Source organism: Pongo abelii, chromosome 16 (assembly GCF_028885655.2).
Source record: "Pongo abelii isolate AG06213 chromosome 16, NHGRI_mPonAbe1-v2.0_pri, whole genome shotgun sequence".
Lineage (NCBI taxonomy): Eukaryota > Metazoa > Chordata > Mammalia > Primates > Hominidae > Pongo > Pongo abelii.
In genome coordinates this window covers 51,805,905-51,830,725 of record NC_072001.2, presented here as the reverse complement: position 1 = coordinate 51,830,725, position 24,821 = coordinate 51,805,905, and the positions used below count along the sequence as shown (strand labels likewise).

General features: G+C 39.9%; 2 protein-coding genes across 2 annotated transcripts in view; one reads left to right on the top strand and one right to left on the bottom strand.

Annotated features, from left to right (window-relative positions):
- The window catches only part of SHC4 (SHC adaptor protein 4), a 139,855-nt gene that overhangs the window by 59,106 nt on the left and 55,928 nt on the right, over positions 1-24,821 (top strand). Inside the window, exons 3-4 of the mRNA XM_024232402.3 lie at positions 13,822-13,885; positions 20,298-20,417. Of these exons, the coding sequence (XP_024088170.2) occupies positions 13,822-13,885; positions 20,298-20,417 (184 nt within the window). The remainder of the gene's footprint in view (positions 1-13,821; positions 13,886-20,297; positions 20,418-24,821) is intronic.
- EID1 (EP300 interacting inhibitor of differentiation 1) overlaps positions 20,220-24,821 on the bottom strand; it is a 73,645-nt gene continuing 69,043 nt past the window's right edge. The window contains exon 4 of the transcript XR_008513483.2: positions 20,220-20,470. The gene's annotated coding sequence lies outside the window, so the exon portion shown is untranslated. The remainder of the gene's footprint in view (positions 20,471-24,821) is intronic.

Sequence of the window (24,821 nt, the reverse complement as noted above, 5' to 3'; positions counted from 1 at the left end):
CACATCTGGCTAATTACATTTTTTTTTTTCTTGTGGAGATGGGGTCTTGCTATAATGCCCAGGCTGGTCTCAAACTCCAGGCCTCAAGCAATCCTCCCACCTTAGCCTCCCAAAGTGCTGGGATTACAGGTGTGAGCCACTGTGCCCAGCCAGGTATATTTTTGAACAAAGGAATAAAAATAAATTCTGTGAAGATACTCATTTGGATCAGACACCCTTGGGGTCCACAAGTTGATTCAGATGAAGGGAAGGATTTCTCAATCATGTGAACTGGATGAGCCTTAACCTCTTTCTAGTTGAAAAGATCAAACATGGTTTCAACTATTAGCAGGCTGTTGAAATAGCAGTTTATTATTAATTTATAGTGACTTATCAACTTTGTCATCACAAAATTTAACATTTATAAAATAGATATTACTATTAACCCTGTTTTGTCCATAAGAATATTGAGACTTAGAGAAATTAAAAAATTTACCAAGGTCATCTAGCAAGTCAATAGGTGGTAGAACTGGAAATCAGATCTGCCCTGCCTCTTGTGCATTATGGGTCAACCAAAGTGGAATAATTTTAAGGAACAAATCTTGGGGAAGTGCTGAAAGCCAGAAGGGACAGAATAAGGAAATGTTTAATCCTGGGTTTAAGATGCCAGATTCCTTGTTTGTGAGTTCTCTCTGGAAGGGCTTCATAAAGATACTCATAAATCTGTAGGAAAAGATACTTTAATGTCCTTTTGTGATTTCTAAGGAGAAAAAAAATGTGTGAGATAGTAGTTCTCAAACTTTAGTATGCAAAGGCTTGTTAAAACAGAGAATGTTAGCTGGGGTTGGTGGCATGCACCTGTAGTCCCAGCTACTTGGGAGGCTGAGATGGGAGGATTACTTGAGCTCAGGAGTTTGAGGCTGTAGTGTGTGATGATCACACACTTGTGAATAGCCACTGCACTCCAGCCTGGGCAACATAGTGAGCCCTTGTCTCTGAAACAAACAAACAAACAAACACGTAATATTGGACCCCAGCCCCAGAGTTTTTTGATTCAATAATTTGCATGTCTAATGAGTTCCAGACGATGCTAATGCTGCTGGTCCGAGGACTGCACTTTGAGGCCCGCATGTGCAAGGGAAGCCTATCCAGTGATTTTAAAATGAGGTCTCCACGTAATTTGGACCACAGACTACATGGAGGCTCCTTATTTTTGAGCAGGTGGTTCCCCAGAAAATCTCCCAAAGCATCTGCAAGTTTTAATTGTTGTTTTGTTTTTGCTTTTAAGAAAGGAAAATGGGAATATCAGGGAATGTGAGAGCAGTGAGTTTTAACTATGCTACATCCTAAATAGCTAGAAAAAAAATAATGATATAATTCCTTTTGGGAAGAGTGAGCTAGATGGGAGGTACCCAAAACTCATCAAAAACTAATCTCATCCAGAGATAGTCTTTTCATTGGTAAAATGAGAGCTTTGTGGCCAAAGTAAATGCAGGACAATTGGTGCATCTCTCTACCTGCCAGGCAGATTTATTCCATTTCCTGCTGGTGTTCTCAGTAGGGAAGCTGAGAAATGCCTTTTAGAGTAAGTTCACAGCTCTGGTCCCTTTAATTATATGTGATTGAGTTGTAGTTTTTGAGAACTGCACTTACTTTAGGAAATGTGTACTGTAGTGTTATGTTTGAACAATTAAAAAGTGGGTGTTTTTGATCCAGATCATCTGTGTCTCTTATGAGAAATTCTCTGAAAATGATTTTTTTCACTGTTGTCTGTGACAAAATAGGTTCTTGAAAGACATCATCTAGTTAAGTGTATGCAAGTTTCAGGGGGCATAACTCTGGCAGCAGCTTGTTAGCAGGTCTCAGGCTGGATATTGAAACATGTTCTGAGATGGAGAGTTGAATGCGAAAGGTTTACTGGGAGGGCTCTTGAAATCAACTGTCAAGGGAGTGAGGGAAGCAGGGCTTGGCAGAGGGAGAGGCTGAAAAGCAATGAAGTCACAGCAGACTCCATGGGCAGTTCTGGAGCTAGGATGGCACTTCAGAGTCGCCCCGTATTGAGGTACGGGGACCAGGCCTTGGAACCCCATATTGACCAATCAGGTCGTTGGATGCCTGCTGCCGCGGGGGAGGGGACATAACATGGGCAAGGCAACTTCCCCTAGAGAGCACAATTTCTGCGGAAGGAACTCAGCTATGATCCATGAGAAGTGAGCATTCCAGCAACTGGAGGAATGAGTACCTCTGTCCTGAAGGGGGATTGGATTTATATAGGGAGACAAGGGTTACACTTTGTTTTGACGACATAGCACTACCTAACATTCATATATTGAATACATTGTATTTCCAAGGCAGCCTACTAGGTACCATGCAATATCTGAAGAAAGCCAGACATGTATTCTGCCTTTATAGAAACTTGTACTATCCATTGCTATACACATGATAGACATAATTTGACCTACTATATAACATATTAACTATAGCATTTCAGTTATAACACACAGAATACTTTGCTGGGTACTAGGTGTTGTACAAATTAGGTTAGACCCAGTTCTTTTTTTTTTTTTTTTCTGAGACACGGTCTCACTTCCTTGCCCAGGCTGGAGTGCAGTGGCACAATCTCAGTTAATTGCAGCCTTGACCTCCCGGGCTCAAGCAATCCTCCCACCTCAGCCTCCCCAAGTAGCTGGGACTACAGGTGCAAGCAAACACACCTGGCTAACTTTTGTATTTTTTGTAGAGACAGGGTTTTGCCATGTTGCACAGGCTGCTCTCAAACTCCTGAGCTCAGGCAATCCGCCTGCCTCGGCCTCCCAAAGTGCTGGGATTACAGGCATAAGCCACTGCACCCGGCCTAGACCCAGTTCTTAAAGTAGATAGCCATTATAAGGATAAAGCAATAATAATGGCTAGCATTTACTGAGGTATTGTTCAAAGCACTATTATTATTCTTACTTTTTATATTTAAGGAATTGAGACATAGAGAGCTTTAAAAACTTGTTCAGGGTGACAGAGATTGTAAGAGACAACTAGATTTTGAACTCTGGCTGTCTAACTGCAGAGTCTACCTAACTAGCTTTTCCTCACTTTCTACTATCATAAGAAAGTAGAGTTATAGATAAAGCCATCAAATTTGAACAGTTACTATAATTTTGCGCTTTTGTTTATTTCTGTATTGCCTGCCCAAACACTTTGCACTGTTTCATGTACATAGTATCACTTAATGAAGGTTAGATGATAATTAAAAGGAAAAAATAATTTGTTTCCATCTGCCTCTACTGAGTGCTGTTAGAATAAAAGAATGGAAAAACAATGATTTACAGCATAAAGGGAGTCCCATAATTCTTATACTGACATACGGAAAGACCCCTTTCTTATAATACCCAACTTCCTGTACCAAGAAACCGAACAAGACAAAGTTCAAAATATGTATAAACAATCCTTGCAAAAGATTGCACTCTAATAAGCTTTGCACCATGCACAAGCTAATAACTGACCATGACCCCAAAGCCTCTTACATTTGTTTCTGGTTTGCTTTAGAGCAAGAGTCAGAGAACAGGAGCCTGCAGGCCAAATCCCATCTGCTACCTGATTTCGATTTTGCCACCTTGTCAGCCAAGAATGGTTTTGACATTTTTTAAATGGTTGGAAAAAACACCCCGAAAGAGTATTTTGTGACACATGAAAATCATATGGAATTCAAATTTCAGTGTCCATAAGTGTTACTGGCACACAAGCACAGCCATTTGTTTATGTATTGCCTATGGCTGTTTTTCTAGCTACAACAGCAGAATTAAGTAGCTGTAACAGAAACTATATAACCTGCAAAGCCTAAAATATTTCCTACCTGGCCCTTTTCAGAAAAAGTTTGCCAACTGCTGCTAGAGTGATTCTCAACCTTAGCCTTGTTGGAAGCATTTGGAAGAGATCTTAAAACTTCTGACCCCCAAGCCCTGTCCTGCACCAATTAATTCACCATCTCTGGAGCTGAGACCCAGTCTTCAGAACTTCGTAACATTCTTGGTGGTGTATTCCAATGTGCAGCCAAGGCTGAGAACCACTGCCTAGAGTGTTGAATGCATTTGAGGGGCAAATGGATTAGATCTTGCTGCCTCCAGAATGACCTTGCTGCCTCCAGATAAGAGAGAGAATGCAGGCCACTCTCTCACTGCTTGTGTGTGCAAGGGATGATGTAAGCAAAGATGTTCAGGACCTCCATGTGCCCTCTGGTAAAAGCCCTTCTTTTTTTTTTTTTTTTTTTTTTTTTGAGATGAAATCTCACTCTGTAGCCCAGGCAGGAGTGCAGTAGCACGATCTCAGCTTACTGCAACCTCTGCCTCCCAGGTTCAGGCGATTCTCCCGCCTCAGCCTCCTGAGTAGCTAGGACTACAGGTGCCCACCACCACTCACGGCTATTTTTGTATTTTTTGTAGAGATGGGGTTTCACCATGTTGGCCAGGCTGGTCTTGAACTCCTGATTTCAGGTCATCCTCCCACCTCGCCCTTCCAAAGTGCTGGGATTACAGGTGTGAGCCACTGTGCTCGGCCATAAAGCCCTTCTTCTTTAGGAGATGAGGATGGGGGAGGCAGAGAGGAGAAGAGAGGATTATACCAAATATCTATCCCAGAATATAGAGTGACTACATTGAAAACAAAATTCCCCAGAACGGAATATCATCAAACGTATAGGCAGTGTAACCTTCCCTAGCCTAGCCTCTAGGAATAGGTGACCTGATTCCTTAACGTGCACTAACACAACCATCTGGTCTAAGCTATAGAGCACAGAACCTGTTACTCTATGCAACGAGTCCAAGTAATTTTAATCAGCTGTGTGGTTCATGAACTCTGTATCAGAATCACTTGGAAGGTTTGTTAAACTGTAGATTCCTAGGCCTCACCTCAGAATCAAAACCTCTAGGAACAGTCCTTGAAATCTGTATTTTAACCAGCACCCAGTTGATTCTTAAGAACTTTACAGTTTGATCACCACTTACCTAAATGGTGTACTCTCTGTGGATGTGGAAGCTGAAGTTGTCCTACTATTATTTGTCAAGGTGGATTAACTGGCTAGACCAGTTGTTCATTCCTTCCAGAGGTGCACACACATTTAAAAAAATGGAATTCCCAATAAAATTTACAACATATATGCCAAATAGCCTTTAAAAGAACGAGAGTTATTTAAAAGAAAAAAACAGTGGTAGAAGTAATATATTCATTACACCAATTGCTGTCTTGCTCAATAGTATAGACACCTGTATGACAAACTGTTTTACTGTTTGTTTATTTATTTATTTATTTATTTATTCATTTATTTATTTATTGAGATGGAGGGTTGCTCTGTCACCCAGGCTGGAGTGCAATGGCACAATCTTGGCTCACTGCAACCTCTACCTCCCGGTTCAAGCAATTCTCCTGCTTCAGCCTCCCTAGTAGCTGGTATTACAGGTGTGCACCACCATGCCCAGCTAATTTTTGTATTTTTACTACAGATGGGGTTTCACGATGTTGGCCAGGCTGGTCTCAAACTCTTGACCTCAAGTGATCCGCCTACCTTGGCCTCCCAAAGTGCAAAGATTATAGGTGTGAGCCACCACACCTGGCCAAACTGTTTTAAATATCTTTAAAATTCCAAGTATTCTCTGAAGAATTTTTGGAAGCAGATATTCATTGTTTAGAGTGAGCTTGAGTGAATAAAGTGGGTGACTAAGTAAGACCTGTTTTCGTTTTTTTTTTTTTTTTTTTTTTTTTAATGAGCTTTGGCTTTTAAGTGACCACATTATGCATCAGTGCACTCTTTAACTCCAAAAGACACACCTTCATAATATTTTGAATGTTTTGTCAAAAACAGAGTTGTTTTAAAGAAGCCCAGTTTACCCTAAAGGAGAACAATCTTTTGAATTTATAAATTCCCATGTATTTTATATGAAACCAACTCTATTTCTTATTGTCATTTCTTTAACCACTTATAAAGCCTATAAGCCATCAGTTTGTGGGTGTAGATGTTTGAATTTTGAGATACATGATTGTATTACAGGAAATCTCTGTGGGGACAGGAAAAACCCAGCACTTAATGTCCGTTAACTAGTGAGATTTATAGGGGAGATGTGATACTCTAGACAAGAGGGTCTTTCACCTCATTCCAGTGTGATTAATGAATTCACATTTGCATCAGAGCCAAAGGGCAAAATCAAGAAGTAGACAGATAAACCCATTTCCTATGGTTGCTGAGCTGGATTGGCTAGCAAATGTACTTTAGAATCAGACTTTAAGTACAATTCAGGTGAACAGAGTGGTACACTCAGTCAGTGTGGGGATAAATGCTGTGGGCAGTACTCAAAGGTTTTATTTGACCATCCTGGGACTCGAGGTGCCTGTTTCTAAAGTGAAAGGATGTATTTTATGAGCTGAGTTCACCCTCCTAGAGTGCACGAGTGATGCCCCTTGATAATAGCACAAAGTTTGAGGCTTTCCATTTTCAACTGGTCTATGGGCATTGATTGCATTCATTGTGTGCTTATCGCCACAGAGGCAGGCTCCTGTTCTAAAGTGTCCTGTCTGAGGGCTTTCACAAATTCTTGGATGTCTTTAATTTCACTAAGCTGGACAAAATTGAACACATAGATCACTGAGCCTTGCTGTCCTGGAGGCAAAGATTTAAAAAAAGATGGTACTGGTTTCCCTAGAACAATGAGAACAGCATAATACCACATGGATGTGCAGTCTGAATTACTCAGAGTCTCTTCATTCATAATAAGAAGGCAATCCGAGACATTTAGGGCGCAACATGTCCCTTAGACTTTGTTAACTGATTTCTTTAAGGACTTAACGTTGGAGATGCAAAGTGAAAGAAAGTCTTTTGGGAAATGCAGGTGAATTTGTTTTGGCTGAGTATCGTTGACTTTTTATTTTGGAAAGGCTCTTGCTGTGATTAAAATTTTATTCTCATTCCTATTTGCAGGGACAAAACTGGAACTACTCCTTCACTGCATATGTGACTATAGATGTGTGTGTGTGTGTGTGTTTGTGTGTCAGAAGGTGGGGGATGTGGGGATCATTGCCTTTTAATCATTCCAGCTGGGCCCCTTCGCCTGGTTTCATGTTGCACATTTCCTGGCTTTCCTATTTACTGAAGAACTGCATCTTGACATTCACCAGAAAAAATCTGCCGCACAGCCTCTCCTCCCATTAAATGCTCCCCTTTGTCTTGGATTGTGATATTGCCTTCCAAACTTAAAAAAAAAAAAAAGTGTGTGTGTGTGTGCATGTGTGTGTGAGGCGACATTGCTTCCAGAGGAGCTTGACTGTTTAAGGGTTAAAGACACAGATGAATTATAACTTAAGTGTTGTAGTGGCCAGGAGTTGGTGAAGAAAGGTGGCTTTGTTTGGATGATTAGTTTGGACTCTGTTAAGACAGACAAAATATCTTTTTTTTGGTCTTATGGCATAGGCAGGGTTTTATACGCTTAAAAGCAAATCTTCAACGGCATTCTCATTCTCTTACATCAGCCCACTTCTCCCCTTCTCTCTCATGTGGCGAAACAATAAACAAAGTGGCCACTGTTGGTGCTCTGGGGCGTTTCTCTTTCTTTCTAATACAGGCTCCCAAGATGGAAATCTTTAGCCATTGAAACCCCAAAATTTCTGCTCCTCTAAGAGCAGACACTTGCTGAATGATTGCTAGCTGGAGAAAGTCTCACCGCCACTCAGCTCCAAAAAGGTTCTGCAAGAGTGCGGCTGCTTGGGCTGCAAGAATGGCGGGGACCCCCTGGGCCCCAGGAGAAATCGCTCTCAACTCTGTTTTCTTTTTCTTTTTCCTCGGCATTTGTAAAGTTGGCCCAAGCGTGTGGCTGAGACTCCAGAAAAGCACTGAAAGTACTATTTGTTCTTGAAAATGTTACAGTTAATGTCTTGGTCCCAGTAGCAGGGGAAGAAAAGATCTTTGTGAACAAAAGCAACAAAATGTAGGCATCTATCTGCCTTTCGTTGCTGGGATTTCAGGAGATTTGTTAACGCTGCTATCAGCAAGGCAAGTGGAATTTGAGAGGTTAATTTAAAGCAATAATTGTTAACCTGGGATCTGTGATTTCTAAGAGGTACACAGAATGTTTTGGGGAGCTTTGGAGTGAGGAGTGGACCTTCTTAAATGGAATAGAAAAGTTTGTACAGGCTGGGCGTGGTGGCTCATGTCTGTAATCCCAGCACTTTGAAAGGCCAGGCGGGCAGATCACCTGAGGTCAGGAGTTTGAGACCAGCCTGGCCAATGTGGCAAAACCCCATCTCTACTAAAAATACAAAAATTAGCTGGGCGTGGTGGCAGGCACCTGTAATTCCAGCTACTTGGGAGGCTGAGGCAGGAGAATCGCTTGAACCCTGGAGGCGGAGATTGCAGTGAGCCGAGATCATGCCATTGAACTCCAGCCTGGCCGACATAGCAAGACTCCGTCTCAAAAAATAAAAAAAAAAAAAGAAAGAAAAGAAAGAAAGTTTGTACAAATAGGTCTTTTACTGGAGAGAGGCATGGCTCATCTTAGAGTCTCCAATTCAAAAAATTAATAACTACTTTTTTTTGAGACAGGGTCTTGCTCTGTCGCCCAGACTGGAGTGCAGTGATGTGATCCTAGTTCGCTGCAGCCTTGAACTCCTAGGCTCAAGCAATCCTCCTGCATCGGGCTCCTGGGTAGCTGTGGCCACAGGTGTGCACTGCTGTGCCTGGCAACTTAAAAATATATATATTTTTGTGGACACAAGGTCTCACTGTGTTGTTCAGTTGGTCTTGAAGTCTTGGACTCGAGGGATCCTCCTGCCTCAGCCTCCTTAAGTGGTGGGATTACAGGCATGAGCCACTGTGCCTGGCTAATAATTACTTTTTAAAGCAAGTTCATAAGCACAAGTTTTCCCCTTTTTTTCTTTTGAGCGGAGTTTTGTACATCAAGAGATTTTGGGCGCTCTGTAAAGCCTCACATGCCTCAAATATACAGTTCTCAGTGAGCACGTGAGTGCACACTCATAGTGCACACTCATATGTGTTTGCCCAGGTGGGCAGAGCCTGGCTCCAGATGCTCATTTCTTCCAGGAGGTGGCAGCCAGCTCATAGACAGCAGAGGGCTGGGGAAGGGCAGGGGCATCCGAGTAAGCCTTTTCTAGAGTCAGCCCCTACCACTTTGTCCTTTTGCCTGGGTAGTTTACCAGCCACGCTGGTGTTAACGATTGGCTGAAGAGCCACCCCTCACTATGTTAGGGGAGTGAGCAAGGGAAGGACACTCAACATACTACTTCCCCTAGTCTCTAGAGCCTAAGACTCCCTCCTTTTCATCCATCTGGCAACGTGGTTCCTCCCCAGTGCTTGTGGGTTTTGAAGTCAGAACTGGATTTGCATTCTGTCTCTCTCACTGTCAATTGCCTTATTTGTACAGTTATTTAAATTATTTGAACTTTATTATCCTCATTGGTAAAATGAGGGTAAAGTCCATACTTTGGAATGATACTGTTACGACTCAGTGAAATGATGTACATAAGGTGCTCACTTCTGGGCCTGACCATAAAAGAGTGCTCAGTAAATAGGGGCTGGCCAGGAGCGGTGGCTCACACCTTTAATCCCAGCACTTTGGGAGGCTGAGGTGGGAGTCTCACTTGAGCCCAGGAGTTCAAGACCAACCCAGGCAACATAGGGAGACCCTGTCTCTACAAAAAATAAAAAAGGAAAAGAAAAGATTAGCTAATTGTGGTGGTGCTTGCCAGTTGCAGTGGTCCCAGCCACATGGGAGGTTGAGGGGGGAGGATTGCTTGAGCCCAAGGAGGTTGAGGCTGCAGTGAGCTATGATCGCACCACTGCACTCCAACCTGGGCAACAGAGTGAGACCCCATCTCTACAAAAGCAAAAATTAAATAAATAAATATAAATAGGGGCTGTTCTTTCACTGAAACTCGGGCTCCCCGCTACTGCAAGGTGTACCATTCTAAAAGGCATTACTAAACGCGCTCAAGATTTTTTGTCTTTATGAAACTTTTGGGAATAGAAACAGGTAACTCTACTTAAAAAACTGAAAAAGGAAATCTGGATTTAGTGGCTACAAAGATGGAGGGGTTAAAAGCTAAGCTGGAATGGGAGCAGAGAGAGAAATAAAGAACATCTGTTAGTATCCATAACAGGAACATTGTCCCATCTCTCTATGGGTGTCACCTCTCCATTGGGACATCTTTGATGTGCCTTCACATCTCAACACCTTTGCCTCACACTAGCAAAACTCCTGCTGAAGGAACTTACTTTGCATTATTTTCAATATTTTAAAGGATTACTTATCCAATCAAGTGCACAATGAAAGTAAAACATAACACTGTTTACCTTGTTTATATCTAAACATCAGTAGAATCAGAAACAAAATAGCAAACCACAAAAAAAGCACCTAAAACCAAGCCATAGTTTATAAGCTCTTTCTATATTACTATTGACACAGGATTAATTTTGTATAGCTGCTACCAATGTGTACATACTGTTGCAAGTTCTACTTTTTCACACTAATTTATATAGACTTCTTCATATTTCTATAGTGCGAGTGGCAATATTTATTTTGATATGTTTTATCTCTATATCACAAGACTTTGGGTTGGTTTCTTACTTGAAGTGTTTCTTTTACTTATATACTCAATGCTATCCCAATACAGGCTTCTCCCCACCTTGTCAAAGGCTGTAATAAATTATTTAAACAAATTGTTTTTAGAGACAGGGTCTCGCTCTGTCACCCAGGCGGGAGTGTAGTGGCACTGCAGCCTTGAACTCCTGGGCTCAAGCAATCCTTCCAAGTAGCTGGGACTACAAATGTGTGCCACCACGCCCCGCCTGTGCTCTGATAAATTTTGACATTTGTCAACTTTTACCAAATTACTCTCTAGAAAGATTCTATTAATACTAACCAAGGCCCCTGGCAATGGATAAATATGCCTAAAGCAGAACATTTCCCATCTTTTCCAACACTGGGTTTTGTATCTTTTTTCCTAATTTAATATGAGTGAAGTATCTTGTTTTAATTTTCAATTTTAAAATTATAATGAATGTGAATATTTTCCCGTCTTAAAAAGCCGAATGGTTTCTCTCTCCTTTTGTGTGAATTATCGGATCCAGGGGTCAACAAACTATGGCCCATGGGCCAAATCTGGCCAGCTGTCAGTTTCTATAAATAAAGTTTTATTGGAACACAGCCATGCTCACTTGTCTACATATTGTCTAAGGCTGCTTTTTGTGCTACAATGGCAGAGTTGAGTACTTGCAAAAGAGCAAAGCCTGAAATATTTACCATCTGGCACTTCACAGAAACAGTTTTTAGACTCTTATCGCTTAGTTAATATTCACTCTTGTACTACCATATGTTATACTCCGGCAATATCAAAGTACCTGTAATTCCTCTCATATCATGATACTTTGTGTTTTGGTGTCTTCACCTATGTTCTTCTGTCTGTCTAGAATTTCCAATCCCCTCCCTGCCAGGAAGGTTCATCCTTTCAAAACCTCCTTGAGAGGTATTCATGCTGTAAATTATTCCTTCAACTTAAATTCACTGCATTACTTTTTGGTAGAAGATATTGATAATTGGTGTGAGAATCAAGAAAACAAATGTGTGGGAAAACAGTTTGTGAAATTACAAGATGCTATATAAAAGTAACTTCTAGCAAAAAGTTACTATATTTGGCATATAATTATTGTTATATTTTTATTATTGTTGTCATTATATTTGGCAGCATCAATATCCACCTTTGTTTTTACTTTAAGTTCACATCATTTATAGTCAACTTTTTTTTGGTTTTTTTTTTTTTTTGAGACGGAGTTTTGCTCTTTTTGCCCAGGCTGGAGTGCAATGGCGCGATCTCAGCTCACTGCAACCTCCGCCTCTCGGCTTCAAGCGATTCTCCTGCATCAGCCTCCCAAGTAGCTGGGATTACTGGTGCCTGCCACCACGCCTGGCTAATTTTTTGTATTTTTAGACCAAAACATCCAAATCACTCTCATGGAGTAAAGGATCTGCCCTATCTTATAATGCCTCTTTATTAAATACTGTCAATAGAGTGGGGTGCCTCGACTAGCTATTTTGGCAGTATCAGTGCCAATTTGGATTAATAATGAGTCTTATCAATTATTGAGTAATCATTAAGATGACTCAAAACGTCAATCAACCAACCAAGCCAGAGGGCCCAACTATCTGTGTTATCCTTCTATTTGACTCCAGAGAACAAAGGATAGAATCCTAGAGAAACAATAAATATGAAATCCTGAGAATATATGCTAACCAAAGATCCATTCTATCCTTTGATTGCAGATGATTATGCAAAAATCAGACAAGATAATACCTTGAAGAAGAGTTTCATTTATATAGAAAAAATGATGTGAGCTAAAACATACATTATAAGTGCGAAATAATGCCTAGAATCTTTGGGAATTCTGCTTATCTTTCAAAAGTATTTTCTAGAAGAACATCGCTCTGCACTACAAAATATCATAGCTGTAGTTTAAAAAATCGGTCTGCATGGCCGGGCGCGGTGGCTCACGCCTGTAGTCCCAGCACTTTAGGAGGCCGAGGCGGGCGGATAACGAGGTCAGGAGATCGAGACCATCCTGGCTAACACGGTGAAACCCCATCTCTACTAAAAATACAAAAAAATTAGCCGACCGTGTTGGTGGGCGCCTGTTGTCCCACCTACTCGGGAGGCTGAGGCAGGAGAACGGCGTGAACCCGGGAGGCGGAGCTTGCAGTGAGCCAAGATGGCGCCACCGCACTCCAGCCTGGGCGACAGAGCGAAAACAAAAACAAAACAAAACAAAAATGGGTCTGCATTCCTCTCTCTGACCTCTCCCCACTTCCTTTGGGAATCTAAACTATAGAAAATATTATTGTGAAATATAATATTTATAAAAACTATAATACAATGTTGCATGTGTATGTGTGTTGGGGTGTGTGTGTGTGTGAGAGAATACAGTTTATTAATTTAAACAATGATCTCTGGGGAATCCAGAAGAGATTTCCATTTGTCTTGTGAGACGTTTAATATATGTGTTCAAAGCCACAAGGCTAAGGTTCAAATTACACAGAGTGAAAGCTTGGGCAGTTATGAATGCTCAGAGTCCCAGAGACAAAACCTTTTAGTTATAACTGCATTTCTGGAAAGGAGGGCGCCAGTTCCTTCACCACTTCCATTAAGGAGCAACTACTTATTTTAGCGGTGCCTTTCTCTCAGGAAGTGCAATATATAGGAAGGGCAGAAAAGTAAGCAAAGGAGGAAATTTGATATTGATTTCTTTTCTTCTGTGAAATTACATGAAAGCTCAATGGCTTGCAGCAGCAACCTAGTCAATAAAACTCCATTTGAGACCACCTTGAAGTTCAACGTTCTCCCGATCCTTTTAAATTTCCTCTAGTGTCAGGTTCTTTTTGTATTTAATTGTCTTTAGTTCTGAGATACTATGAAGCTTTTTATTCATAACATTACAGAGATGATTTTGCTAAAGATAAAACTGTGAAGTATTTCCAGATGACAATGCCCTGCCCCTCCTTTTTGGTTAAAAATCAACAACACAAAAAACAAAATCTGAAAACCCAAGGAAAAACAGAGATGAAAAAAGTGAATAGTAGAGCTCCTTGTTGTAAAGCAATTGCTCAGTATTAGGGTGCTGCTAGGTTTTCCTGCAGAAGGAGTAAGTACAGCATTTCCTCCTGTGGGGCTGGAAGAATACCATTTGTGTCGGACTCACTATTATGTATGTATACTTTTTGGTTGTGATAATTTCTAACATTTCTTAAACACTTACTGTGTGGAGGTAGTATGCTAAGTCTTTATATGGTTTCTGTTCTTTAGGGAAGCAATAAGTCGCCTGTGTGAAGCTGTCCCCGGGGCAAATGGAGCCATTAAAAAGCGAAAGGTAAATGTTGATGTGCTTTTCTTGTTTATGTTTCCCTAATTATGGCAAAGATAGTATGAAAATCGCTGTTAGTTCATCCCACCGTATGACCCAAGGTCCAGCCTGGCCTTTATTAGGTGGCATGATATCAGAGCTGTACTCAAAGCTGCTCTTGTCCCTCAAATCTTTCTGAGTTGCCTGACACTGTCTGACGTGGTGATACCTCCAGCTGCAGAGGGGAGAAAGCCCCTGGGCTTTATGTCAGAAATGTAGGGTGCCAGCCTTGGCTCTTGCTGACCAGTGAGCATGGGAGCTCATCTTGCTGAGACTCTGTTCTTATTTCCTGTGGAGTTAGGGAGTTTCACTAAATGGCCAGTTTAGTGCCTTCCAATTTCCACATTTTATAATGTGTGTATTCTGCATTATAACTTTTAGACTTTTTAGGTTTCCTGGCCTATTTTCTAGTATAAATATGGATAGTGGTAAAGGTGAGGTAATAGCACATGGGTAGAGTAGCTTTCCCTGTGGAAAGAAAGCAAAAGTTTTGATGTTAGACGGACTCGGATTGAAGTCCTGCCTCAGCCACCTACAAATGGTGTACTCTTGGACAAGTCACTTAACCTCTTGGATCCTTGGTTTACTCATCTGTAAAATGGGAGAAAATAGCACTTACTTTATAGGGTTATGTAAGAAATAAATGAAGTGATGTCTACATACTACCTACCACAGCGTCTGGCATCTATTACCCTTTCTGTATTAATGGTAGCTAGTATTATTGCTATTAAGCTATGAGCCCTAGAATATTTTGTTGGTTTGAAAAGTCCAAAGGGCCAATGCAAAAGCTCTTGAGATAATTATATACATCATATAGAATTGCAGACTGTTTAAGGGAAGGGTTTTTTGGTTTTGTTTTTTTTTTGTTTTGTTTTTGAGATGGAATCTCGCTCTGTTGCCCAGGCTGGAGTGCAATGGTGCGATCTTGGCTCACTGCAAGCTCTGCCTCCCGGATTCAAGCCATTCTCCTGCCTCAGCCCCCCGAGTAGCTGGGACCACAGGAGCCCACCACCACGCCCGGCTAATTTTTTGTATTTTTTAGTAGAGACGGGGTTTCATTGTGTTAGCCAGGATGGTCTCGATCTCCTGACCTCATGATCCGCCCGCCTCGGCCTCCCAAAGTGCTGGGGCCACAGGCGTGAGCCACCGCACCCGGTGGAGAAGGGTTTTTTTAAGAGATCTTCCGGTCTAACCTTTTCATTTTGCCAGCTACTAAACTGAGTCTGAGACAAGAGATGATATTTGCCTGAGTCACTAGGATGATTAAGGTCAGAGCCAGCTGTAGAAGCCAAGTCTTCAGATTCCCAGTTTAGGGCTCTATTTCTATACCATTCTTCCCCATTTTTGGTTATCATTCTTCATTATATTACATAGGGCTGAAGCCAGTGTCACCTAGAGAACCCACCTGGTATGAAACATTCTGACAAATGGCTCTTAAATTCTATCAAGGACTCCCTATGACTAGTTTCTTTCACAGAACCCATGGTTCCAGAGTAATCTCTAACTTCTTCCTGCTTCTCATAATTTCTGATTAGGATGCTTTGAGACTGGATGATTCCAGCTAACAGGCAAGATATTCTCATTTAAGGAGAGGGATTCCCCATCCCAAAATAAAACAGAGCAAACCTGGCTATCATCTATCCGGAAAGTACACTTGCAGAGAAAAACAGAAAAGCAGCTAGTTTCCTTCAATAGCTAGCATGTATTGAGTACTTAATATGAGCCAGGGACTCTTTCCAGCACTTTAGGCTTTTTTCTTTTCTTTTCTCTCCACTTTATTGTGGTAAAATATCCATAACATAAAATTTAACATCTTAACTTTTTTTTTTTTTTTGAGACAGTTTCACTCTGTCACCCAGGCTGGAGTGCAGTGGCTCACTGCAACCTCTGCCTCCTGGGGGTTCAAATGATTCTCAATGCCTCAGCCTCCCGAGTAGATTGGGATTGCAATCATGTGCCATCATGCCTGGCTGATTTTTGTATTTTTAGTAGAAATGAGGTTTTGCCATTTTGGCCAGGCTGGTCTCTAACTCCCTGGCCTCAAGTGATCTGCCCACCTCAGCCTCCCAAAGTGGTGGGATTATAGGTGTGAGCCACCACTCCCAGCCTCATCTTAACCCTTTTTAAGTGTACAGTTCAGTGGTATTAAGTACATTCGTATTTTTGTGCAGCCATCGCCATTATCCATCTTTAGAACTCTTTTCATCTTGCAAAACTGAAACTCTACACATTAAACAAGAACTCCCCAGTCCCCTATCTCCCCGGCCCCTGGCAACCACAGTTCTTCTTTCTGTGTCTATGATTTTGAGTACTCTAGGTACTTCATATGAGTGGAATCATACAGTATTGGTCCTTTTATGACTGGCTTAATTCACTTAGCATAATGTCCTCAAGGTTCGTCCATGTCATAGCAGATGTCAGAATTTACTTCCTTTTTACAGCTGAATAATTTTGCATTGTATGTATATACCACATTTTGCTTATCTATTCATCTGTAGATGGACACCGGGTTGCTTCCACAGCTTAGCTATTATGAATAATGCTGCTATGAACATGAGTTACAAAATCTTTTAGAGACCTTCCTTTCAATTATTTTGGGTATATACCCAGAAGTAGAATGGCTAGATCATGTGGTTATTCTATTTTTTAGTTTTTTTAGGAACTGCCATACTGTTTTCTACAGCAGCTATACCGTTTTACATTCCCACCAATAATGCACAAGGGTTCTAATTTCTCCATATTCTCACCAAGCCTATTCACATTTTCAGTTTCTTTATGATTTCATCTTGATAGGTATTCTAGGAATTTGTCCATTTCATCTAGGTTCTCCAATTAGTTGGCATACAATTGTTCACATTAGTCTCTTACAATCCTTTTTATTTCTGTAGAATTGGTAATAATGTCTTCACTTTCATTTCTGATTTTAGTAATTTGAGTCTTTTCTCTTTTTTGCCTTAGTTCATCTAGCTAAAGGTTTGTCAGTTTTGTTGATCTTTTGGGAGAACCAACTTTTGGTTTAATTAATTTTATCTATTTTCCTATTTTCCATTTATTTTATCTGTGTTCTAATCTTTATGATTTCCTTCCTTCTGCTAGCTCTGGGTTTTGTTTTTTTCTAGTTCCTTAAGTTACAATGTTAGGTTTTTGACTTGAGACCCTTCTGCTTTTTAAATAAAAGTGTTTATTTTATATCTATGATTTTTCCTCCTAGCACTCACTGTTTTCACTGCATCCCATAAGTTTTGGTATGCTGTGGTTTTTATACTTTGTTAATCATCACAAAAAACCTAGCCCCTAGTGTTATTATTTATCCTCATTTTACAGGTGAGGAAACTGGGGCCCTGAGAGGTTAAGTAACTTGCTTAGTGACCCAGTCAGTGCATGGAGGAGCTAGGTCAAGCCCAAGCAGTCTGGCTCCAGCATTTACACACTTAATCACGATGTTATCTGCTTCCTTGCCAAGCATCTGCCCTGGGGGGAGGGAGCCAAAAACGATTTAGGAACAGTTGAATATAGTCAGATCTTTGTTTGATTCCTTTAGATCTGTTAGATACTGCATCATTAGCAGTTTGGAGTGCTAATGGATAAATGATTTATTCATTTATGTGATCTCCCATGAGTTTTGAAGTCTAAAAGTTAATGAATAACCGAAAGAACTGGGGGTTGCTGAGAGACTATGCGACATAGAGTAAGAAGAGCTAGGCTGCTATGTCAGTACCAATAAATTGACCCAGATACAGTCAATTAATGTTTCCCTATCTTAATACTTTTCTCGTTTGTAAAATGTGGATAAGCACCTCTGCTAGGCCTGCCTCCACTCTTTAGTAAAAGTTGGTCAGTATCCCATCCTCAGCCTCCTCTTTCTGTTCCCTTCCCCTCTCATTCCCATAATGACCTCTCCCAAGGCCAGGGTCTGCAGTTTCTCCCCTACCTCTTTCTTGAAGGAGAAATCCTATAGCAAAATTGCCAAAATTCATTTTAAAAGTAGTAATTACAATCACTACAGTTTGTTAGCACTTCGCTGTATACTATGCATTTCCATATACTTTATTATTAATACTAAATTTGATTCTCCTAAGACCTCCCATGGCTAGAGGTAGAAGAATGGAAGTGATAGTATTATTACTCCTGTTTTGAAAACGAAAACATTGAGGGGTTCTGGAGTTGTCTAAGGTCCCTTGACAAGTTAGGATCACACCTGGGACTTAAATTCCAGTTGCCTCACTGCCCATCCCATGTGCTTTCCACTCCTTTCTCTTCCATGGGTCTTTTAACTATTAGGACACTTCTAATAATGGCATGAAAGACTTTGTCTCCTATACAATAAATACATTTTGGGCATTTCTCACGAGATTAAGGTTATGGTGAGAACAAAATTAAGATGATTTACGTAAAAGTTCTTACAGATAACAAAATGCTTTTCGACTATGAGATAGTGTTATAATTTAATTTGTATTTCATAATAATAATATATATATATATTTTTTGAGACAGTCTTGCTCTGTCGCCCAGGCTGGAATGCAGTGGCCCAATCTTGGCTCACTGTGACCTCCGCCTCCGAGGTTCGAGTGATTCTCCTACCTCAGCCTCCTGAGTAGCTGGGATAACAGGCACGCGCCACCACGCCTGGCTAATTTTTGTGTTTTTAGTAGAGACGGGGTTTCACCATGTTGGTCAAGCTGGTCTCGAACTCCTGACTTCGTGATCTGCTCACCTCGGCCTCCCAAAGTGCTGGGATTACAGGCATGAGCCACTGCACCCAGCCTCGTAATATTTTTAAAACTAGCATGGAAAAGAAACTCTAGAGAAGGAAATGAGCAACTTGCTATTAAATAAAATCACTGTGGGGTACACAAAATCCCTGAATTGTGTGGCTCGCTTTGCCCAGAGCTGTGTAAGAAGCAAAGAAAGTAGACCAAGAGTCAGCTTTATGATGTGGTGATAGCTGTAAGGTGTAGGGCTCCTTCTTCACATTGTTTGCACTACATTTTAGAATGTGCTTGGAATTAAAAATAAAACTGTACATTAAATTTCAACAGTGTGTGTTTAACAGTTTGGTATGGCTCCAGAATGAATCAAATGAGAGTAATATAAAAGCAAAACTAGGAAAGAAACAAATTGTGTTTTCATTGATTGCTTCAAAGTATTGATTCATATGCTGAGGAATCACTGATTTCCATCATCTGGTCCACTTTCCAGTAGAGGATTTCAGGACTTAATCCAAGCATCCATCAAAGCATTCAAATCTCTCAAATTATTTCTTAGAATTTTTAATGTTAGGAAGGGCAAAAATAAGTAATAATAATACTAACTAACAGCTCTCATGTAACCAGCCAAATACTGTGCTAAATGTTCTCTAGTTATTATTTAATCTTCACAACAGCCCTTATGAGGTGGCTACTGTTTTTCCCCCACATTTTATATAAAAGGAATTTGAGGCTTAGAAAGTTTATTTGTCTAAGGTCATCAGTTGGTAAGTGGCATTTCTGCCTGAGGAAATCTGCCAGCTCAGCCTCTCGCCCCCTTGTTGGTACCTTTTTCCTGACATATGACCCCAGTGCTTTTCTTCATAATTGCTGGGTACCCCCTGCTCTCATGATTCTTCACCAAACCCCCACACCTCTTCTCCTTGAGAAATGCCTGGTCCAGAATTTTGACTTTTATCAAAACATGTCCCTTTCCTCAGGATCTTCCTCTAAATCTTTATTAGTAATTTCTGGTAAATCATCTTTATTAATGAGTTAATGTGGAATGGGCTAACCCCTTCCTAGTAATATTTGTTCATTTTAACAACTGGGGACCTTCTGAAAACAATGGTTTAACCTAAAAGAGTGCCCAGTGGTAGAATTTCAGGCATCATGGTTATCTGAAGGTAACAATTAGACTAGTAGGGAGGACTTTTTAACTCTGGCAAGGGAAAGGTGAGGGAGGAACAGGGATGGCTTCAGAGAAGGAAGCAGTTACGTAATTGGAGAGTTCATCAATGCCTTCTGTGGCATTAGATTCAGTGGATTGTCAAATTTTTCTTTTTTTAGATTTGTAGTATTGAAAAGGACTCAAGAGTTCAGCTGGTCTAAACTCTCACAGGAATTTGTTTACATTAAAGCAGGAGCCCACTCCCAGCACCTGGGGAGGAGAGAAACTATGAGAAAGTTCTGAGGGCCTAAATTTCACTACTTAATAAAGAATTTGCTGCATCCTAATTTAAAAAAAAAAAGTTTATTTAATAAAAACCATTCCCTTTCATTTGATTTACGTAAAGTAAAATAAAGAGGAAGAGTTTGGACTTTGACTCATTTTTAACATTTAAAAAACATTAACATTTATTCTGTAACAAAATTCCTAACAGTGTTTTGTTTTTCTTCTTTAATTTTTAAAGCCTCCAGTTAAGTTCCTATCAACAGTTCTTGGCAAAAGTAATCTTCAGTTTTCAGGAATGAATATAAAACTGACCATCTCAACATGCAGTCTCACATTGATGAATCTTGACAACCAACAGGTAAGATCACAAATGTCATTTATAGATAAACATATCTATTTTTCCAGAGAAGCCTGGGGATAATGAAAAGAATAAAGTTTTAGACAGAGTATGCCTACAACTTAATACAGCACAAGGGAAAAATCTGCTGAAGATTTATGCATCACAATCATTAGAACAACAGCATTACTAACCCATCACTGGGGCATGTAACCACCTACATAGGTGTCCCTACCTAACTGGCTTTGAATGAAGAACTAAGATGCAAAGAACATAGAAAATATCATTTAGCAACTCATATCATTGAATAGATCATTGATGTCTCCACCAACTCTCCCCAAATGGATAGCAATTCCGTTATCACAACTAACAGACTGTGTGTTGGGCCAGGGTGCAGATGAGCAACAAAGGGGAAAGGTTGGGGTTAATGTTCTAGCGAACTGAAATTTAAGCAGAAAATATTTTCTTCCAATTCTTGTGGTTGAGAAGCTTTCTAAAATGTTATTGTAAAAAGATAATGTTTTCTTCCTTAATAATTTATTGTACTGTGGTGTGCCTACGTTTTCATTGTGAACCTCATTTCTCAAAGAACAGCATTGCTGAAGCAAATGTAGAAGATACGTAGGCATTGGGCTAAATATGTACCTAAACCAGGACATTTTGTTTGGCTTGCTTTTAATTTTTTAAACGAAATTCCTTCTATCAGGTTATGTACGTGTGTTAGGATCTGATTTTCCTCTTTGTCTAATATGTTGTGATCCAAGTTTCTTTACACTTAAGGTTTTACCATATGGAGTGCTGTTGATCAAGGTTTAATATGTACTTAGCAATAATAACATGCTAAAAGTCTGAGGTTACTTATGAGGTTGAAATGCTGGCTTTGCAACTTAACTAGCAAATGACTCTACTACTCTGGGCTTCAGTTTTCCTTATCAGTGAAATGAGGATTATGGTACTTATTTATAAGGTTTCTGAGGGGATGGATTTTAAGTGTCTCACAGGGCTGTTTAGAGGATTAAATGAGATAATAGATGTAAATTATATAGCATGTGCCAGTCACATGATACCTATTATTATTATTTACTCAAATATTCTCAGAGACCTTTTCATATACTCAGTACTTCATAGGAAGAGCATATTATAAGATTATAAAATTATCAGTAACATATAAGTACAGGTTTTGAGGGCTATTTTATTTTCTAAATTAAAAAACAGAATAAAATACAGTGTTTAAGCAGTATTATACAACACCTTAGAGGAAAAGTGTTAATATGAAACAGTTACAAATAAGTTCTTGTCTAGTTGGGTCCTAATTGATCTTCCAAGAGTGGTGATACCATTGGTATCATGACAGCATAACATTTTGGGCTGCACTTGGAAGACACAACACATGTGGGTGGTGAAACATTCATTCAGTCATTCTGACATTTTGACTTCAATACATATGTAGATGCAAAATTTATTTTTAGTTTTCATTCACATGGATGGTACCACGCAAGCTCAATGCTTTTAGTTATGAGATTTCACTCAGTAGAGGAGCCCTCGGATTATCTCAGAGTTTTGTAAGGGAGGAAGAGTAGGCAAAGCTGAAGCCATCATAATGACAGCCTTTTGGGTAGAATCTAATGATCATTTTTTAAGATGGCCCTTTCTGTGGGGTGTCTGAAATGAATGAGGAATTTATGAATGGGATTGTGGTGTATGTGGTGGGGCAGAGTTTATTCTCAGCCTCTCTTTCCCCTTCAGTACCCTTCTTTAGGGCAAAGTATTACTACCCATCCATAATCTTTCAGGCAAAACAGAGGTGAGGATAACGGGTGGTTTTCATTACCAGTAACTATAGTAAAATCATGTGCCTTTGAAAGTAATCCATAGCTTTTCTGCACTGGTGGCATGGAATGGGGTTGTATTCAGCCCACTGCTAGAGTGGGGACCAAAGTTAAGATCTCATTTATCTCAGACCTGAGGGCTGATTTTTAATAACTATTTTGAGCTTCTCTGCAGGCCTAGGGGAAATGGCTTCGGGGTATGGGGGAGAGATGTGCCACTGTAGAGGCCTCAACTCAAGAAGCTTTATGTCCCATGAGAAAGGCAACTAAAATGTTTAAGAAATGAAGGCAGCAAAGATGAGAGACCTTGTGGATACAGCACAAGAAAAGGATTAATTAAATCCTTAACGCTACCACTGGAAGTTCTAAAATAAATACAAACAAATACTAATGCCTTCTCCATCCCCACTTAATTTCTAAGGTATACTTTGGACTGAAAACAAAGATTCAAATTTATGGATATATTCATAGATGATAGCATTTATGGAACAGATAGTTCACATTTATCTTTGGCCACTGAGAACATCAAGAATATAACAATTCATTCCCAGAAAATATTTTACAAACCTCCAGAGGCAGAAAATATTAAACATGCAATGCTTGCAATTTTTAAATATTACCATATTTCAGGATGGGAAAATATATTTTTGCAAGGGTAAGTTATAGGTATTTCCTTGTTTTAAAATTCAAGCAACAGACTTCATTGACATACTTTAATATAGTATTTTAGGGCCTCAAGCAAAGTCAGAGAGTCTCAGTTGCTCACACTCCCACTAGTTCTTTACTGATTTCTACAACTCTAACAGGTACTGAATTCAGAAGGGTAATAGAGTTAAGGTAAAACAGGCAAAAATTGAGACATCCTTTAGTCTCTACAAGGACAGGCAACTTGAGATATTTAGAGGCCAAGTAGGTAATGCAAGCTGTGCAAGCACAAGAAAAAACAATGGTGCGGGCCCAATGATAAATGTCAAGTGCTACCTGGCCTCTACTTTGGGGAGACAACACTGAGGAACTTGGCAAACAGAATACCTTCCTTGTCTAAAGGTGAATCAGATGGTTTTTTTTTTTTTTTTTGCTTTGTTTTTTTGTTTGTTTGTTGGCTACATAGGTCTATAGGTCAAAGGCTCCCAGATCTTTTACTTTAAAAAAAAAATAATAAAAAGGTAAGAATCTAGATTTTTAGCTGCTGTCTCTGTACTGAGATGTTGGTCTCTTAAAATTATAAGAATGAACCAAACAAAATAGATCTGTGGCCTGAAGACAGCCAACATGGGATATCTGATCTAAGTGAACATTTATAATACGTATGGATAAATTTGGAAAACTCTCCCTAATCACACCATGTACTCAAAAGCTTCTTTAAATCCCCTACCTTGCAAAATCAGTTAGAATTTCCCCAGAACTCCTTTCTCTAGCTCCCTTAAATGAAGATACACACACACACACACACACACACTCACACACATCGTCATTTAGTCCTCACAATTTGTAAGGTACATCCAATTGTTCCTATTTTCAGTTTAGGACCTGAGCCAGAGAGATTAATTTCCCAGTTACTGAGCTAATAAATAGTAGAACCCAAATTTTAACCAAGTAGTCTTGTTTGTCTGTGGTAACTGCACGTAAAAGAAATACAAATAATTTTACACCCCTAAAAGGGGTGTTAAAATGTTAATTTTCTATCCTCAATAAATACAAGTATTTATAATTTTCATTGTCTCTCAGCTTACTGCCTATTTTTAAGACTGAAAAACAACCGAGCCAATTGCAGAGCCCAGGTTTTTCTCCCCAAGATGGGCCTTCAGATGCAATAGTGTTTCCCACCCCCACCTCTTGTGCCCTACTCAGTCCCAGAGAGAAACAGAATCACAACCTTCTAGTTTGTGGACCTCAGATTTTTTTTTTCAAGAGTTTATCTTTCCTAGTAAAGATAAACTTTCCTGGTAAAGATAAAGATCTGGAGGTAAATAAAACCAGCCAGTTTATTGTGCACTAGCATACCCCCACCCCCACTAATTTACATCATGCATGCAATTAATTATCTATCCACACTCATCTGACCGTAGCTACAGGCTAATTGAGAAAGCAGTGGAAGAGGCAGTAGGATTAAGAAGTCTAAGCACCAACATTTTACTTCCACCATCTCTCCCTCCCAACCCAGCTAGTGTCTGAGCAATTCTGATCAGCCTTGTCACAGTCCTATCTTTTACAGATCTCTCTCCCCAAAAGACAGGATGACCATAAAATAAATAAGGCTCTGAATTGTCCTGTTGCATTGGATATTCGTTCTTTACTGCTATAATGGAGCAGAAGCATTTGGAACCTTTTTACTGATCATGATAAAACCTGCTGATATACTCATTTCGCTGAACCTAGCCTTCTGATGTAATCATTACTCTCCTAGAACTTCAGCATCTTAGTAAGGTAACCACGGCAACATACTCATTGATAGGGCAGGTTTTCCCAGACCAGCAAATTCTTAAAGGCAAACACTTAATTTACAAAGTTTAATTTCCAGAAATTAATTTGTGAATTAGATAGCTGAAGCTGGATCATTTTCCCTTAATACTGGTTAACACATACAATAGAAAGT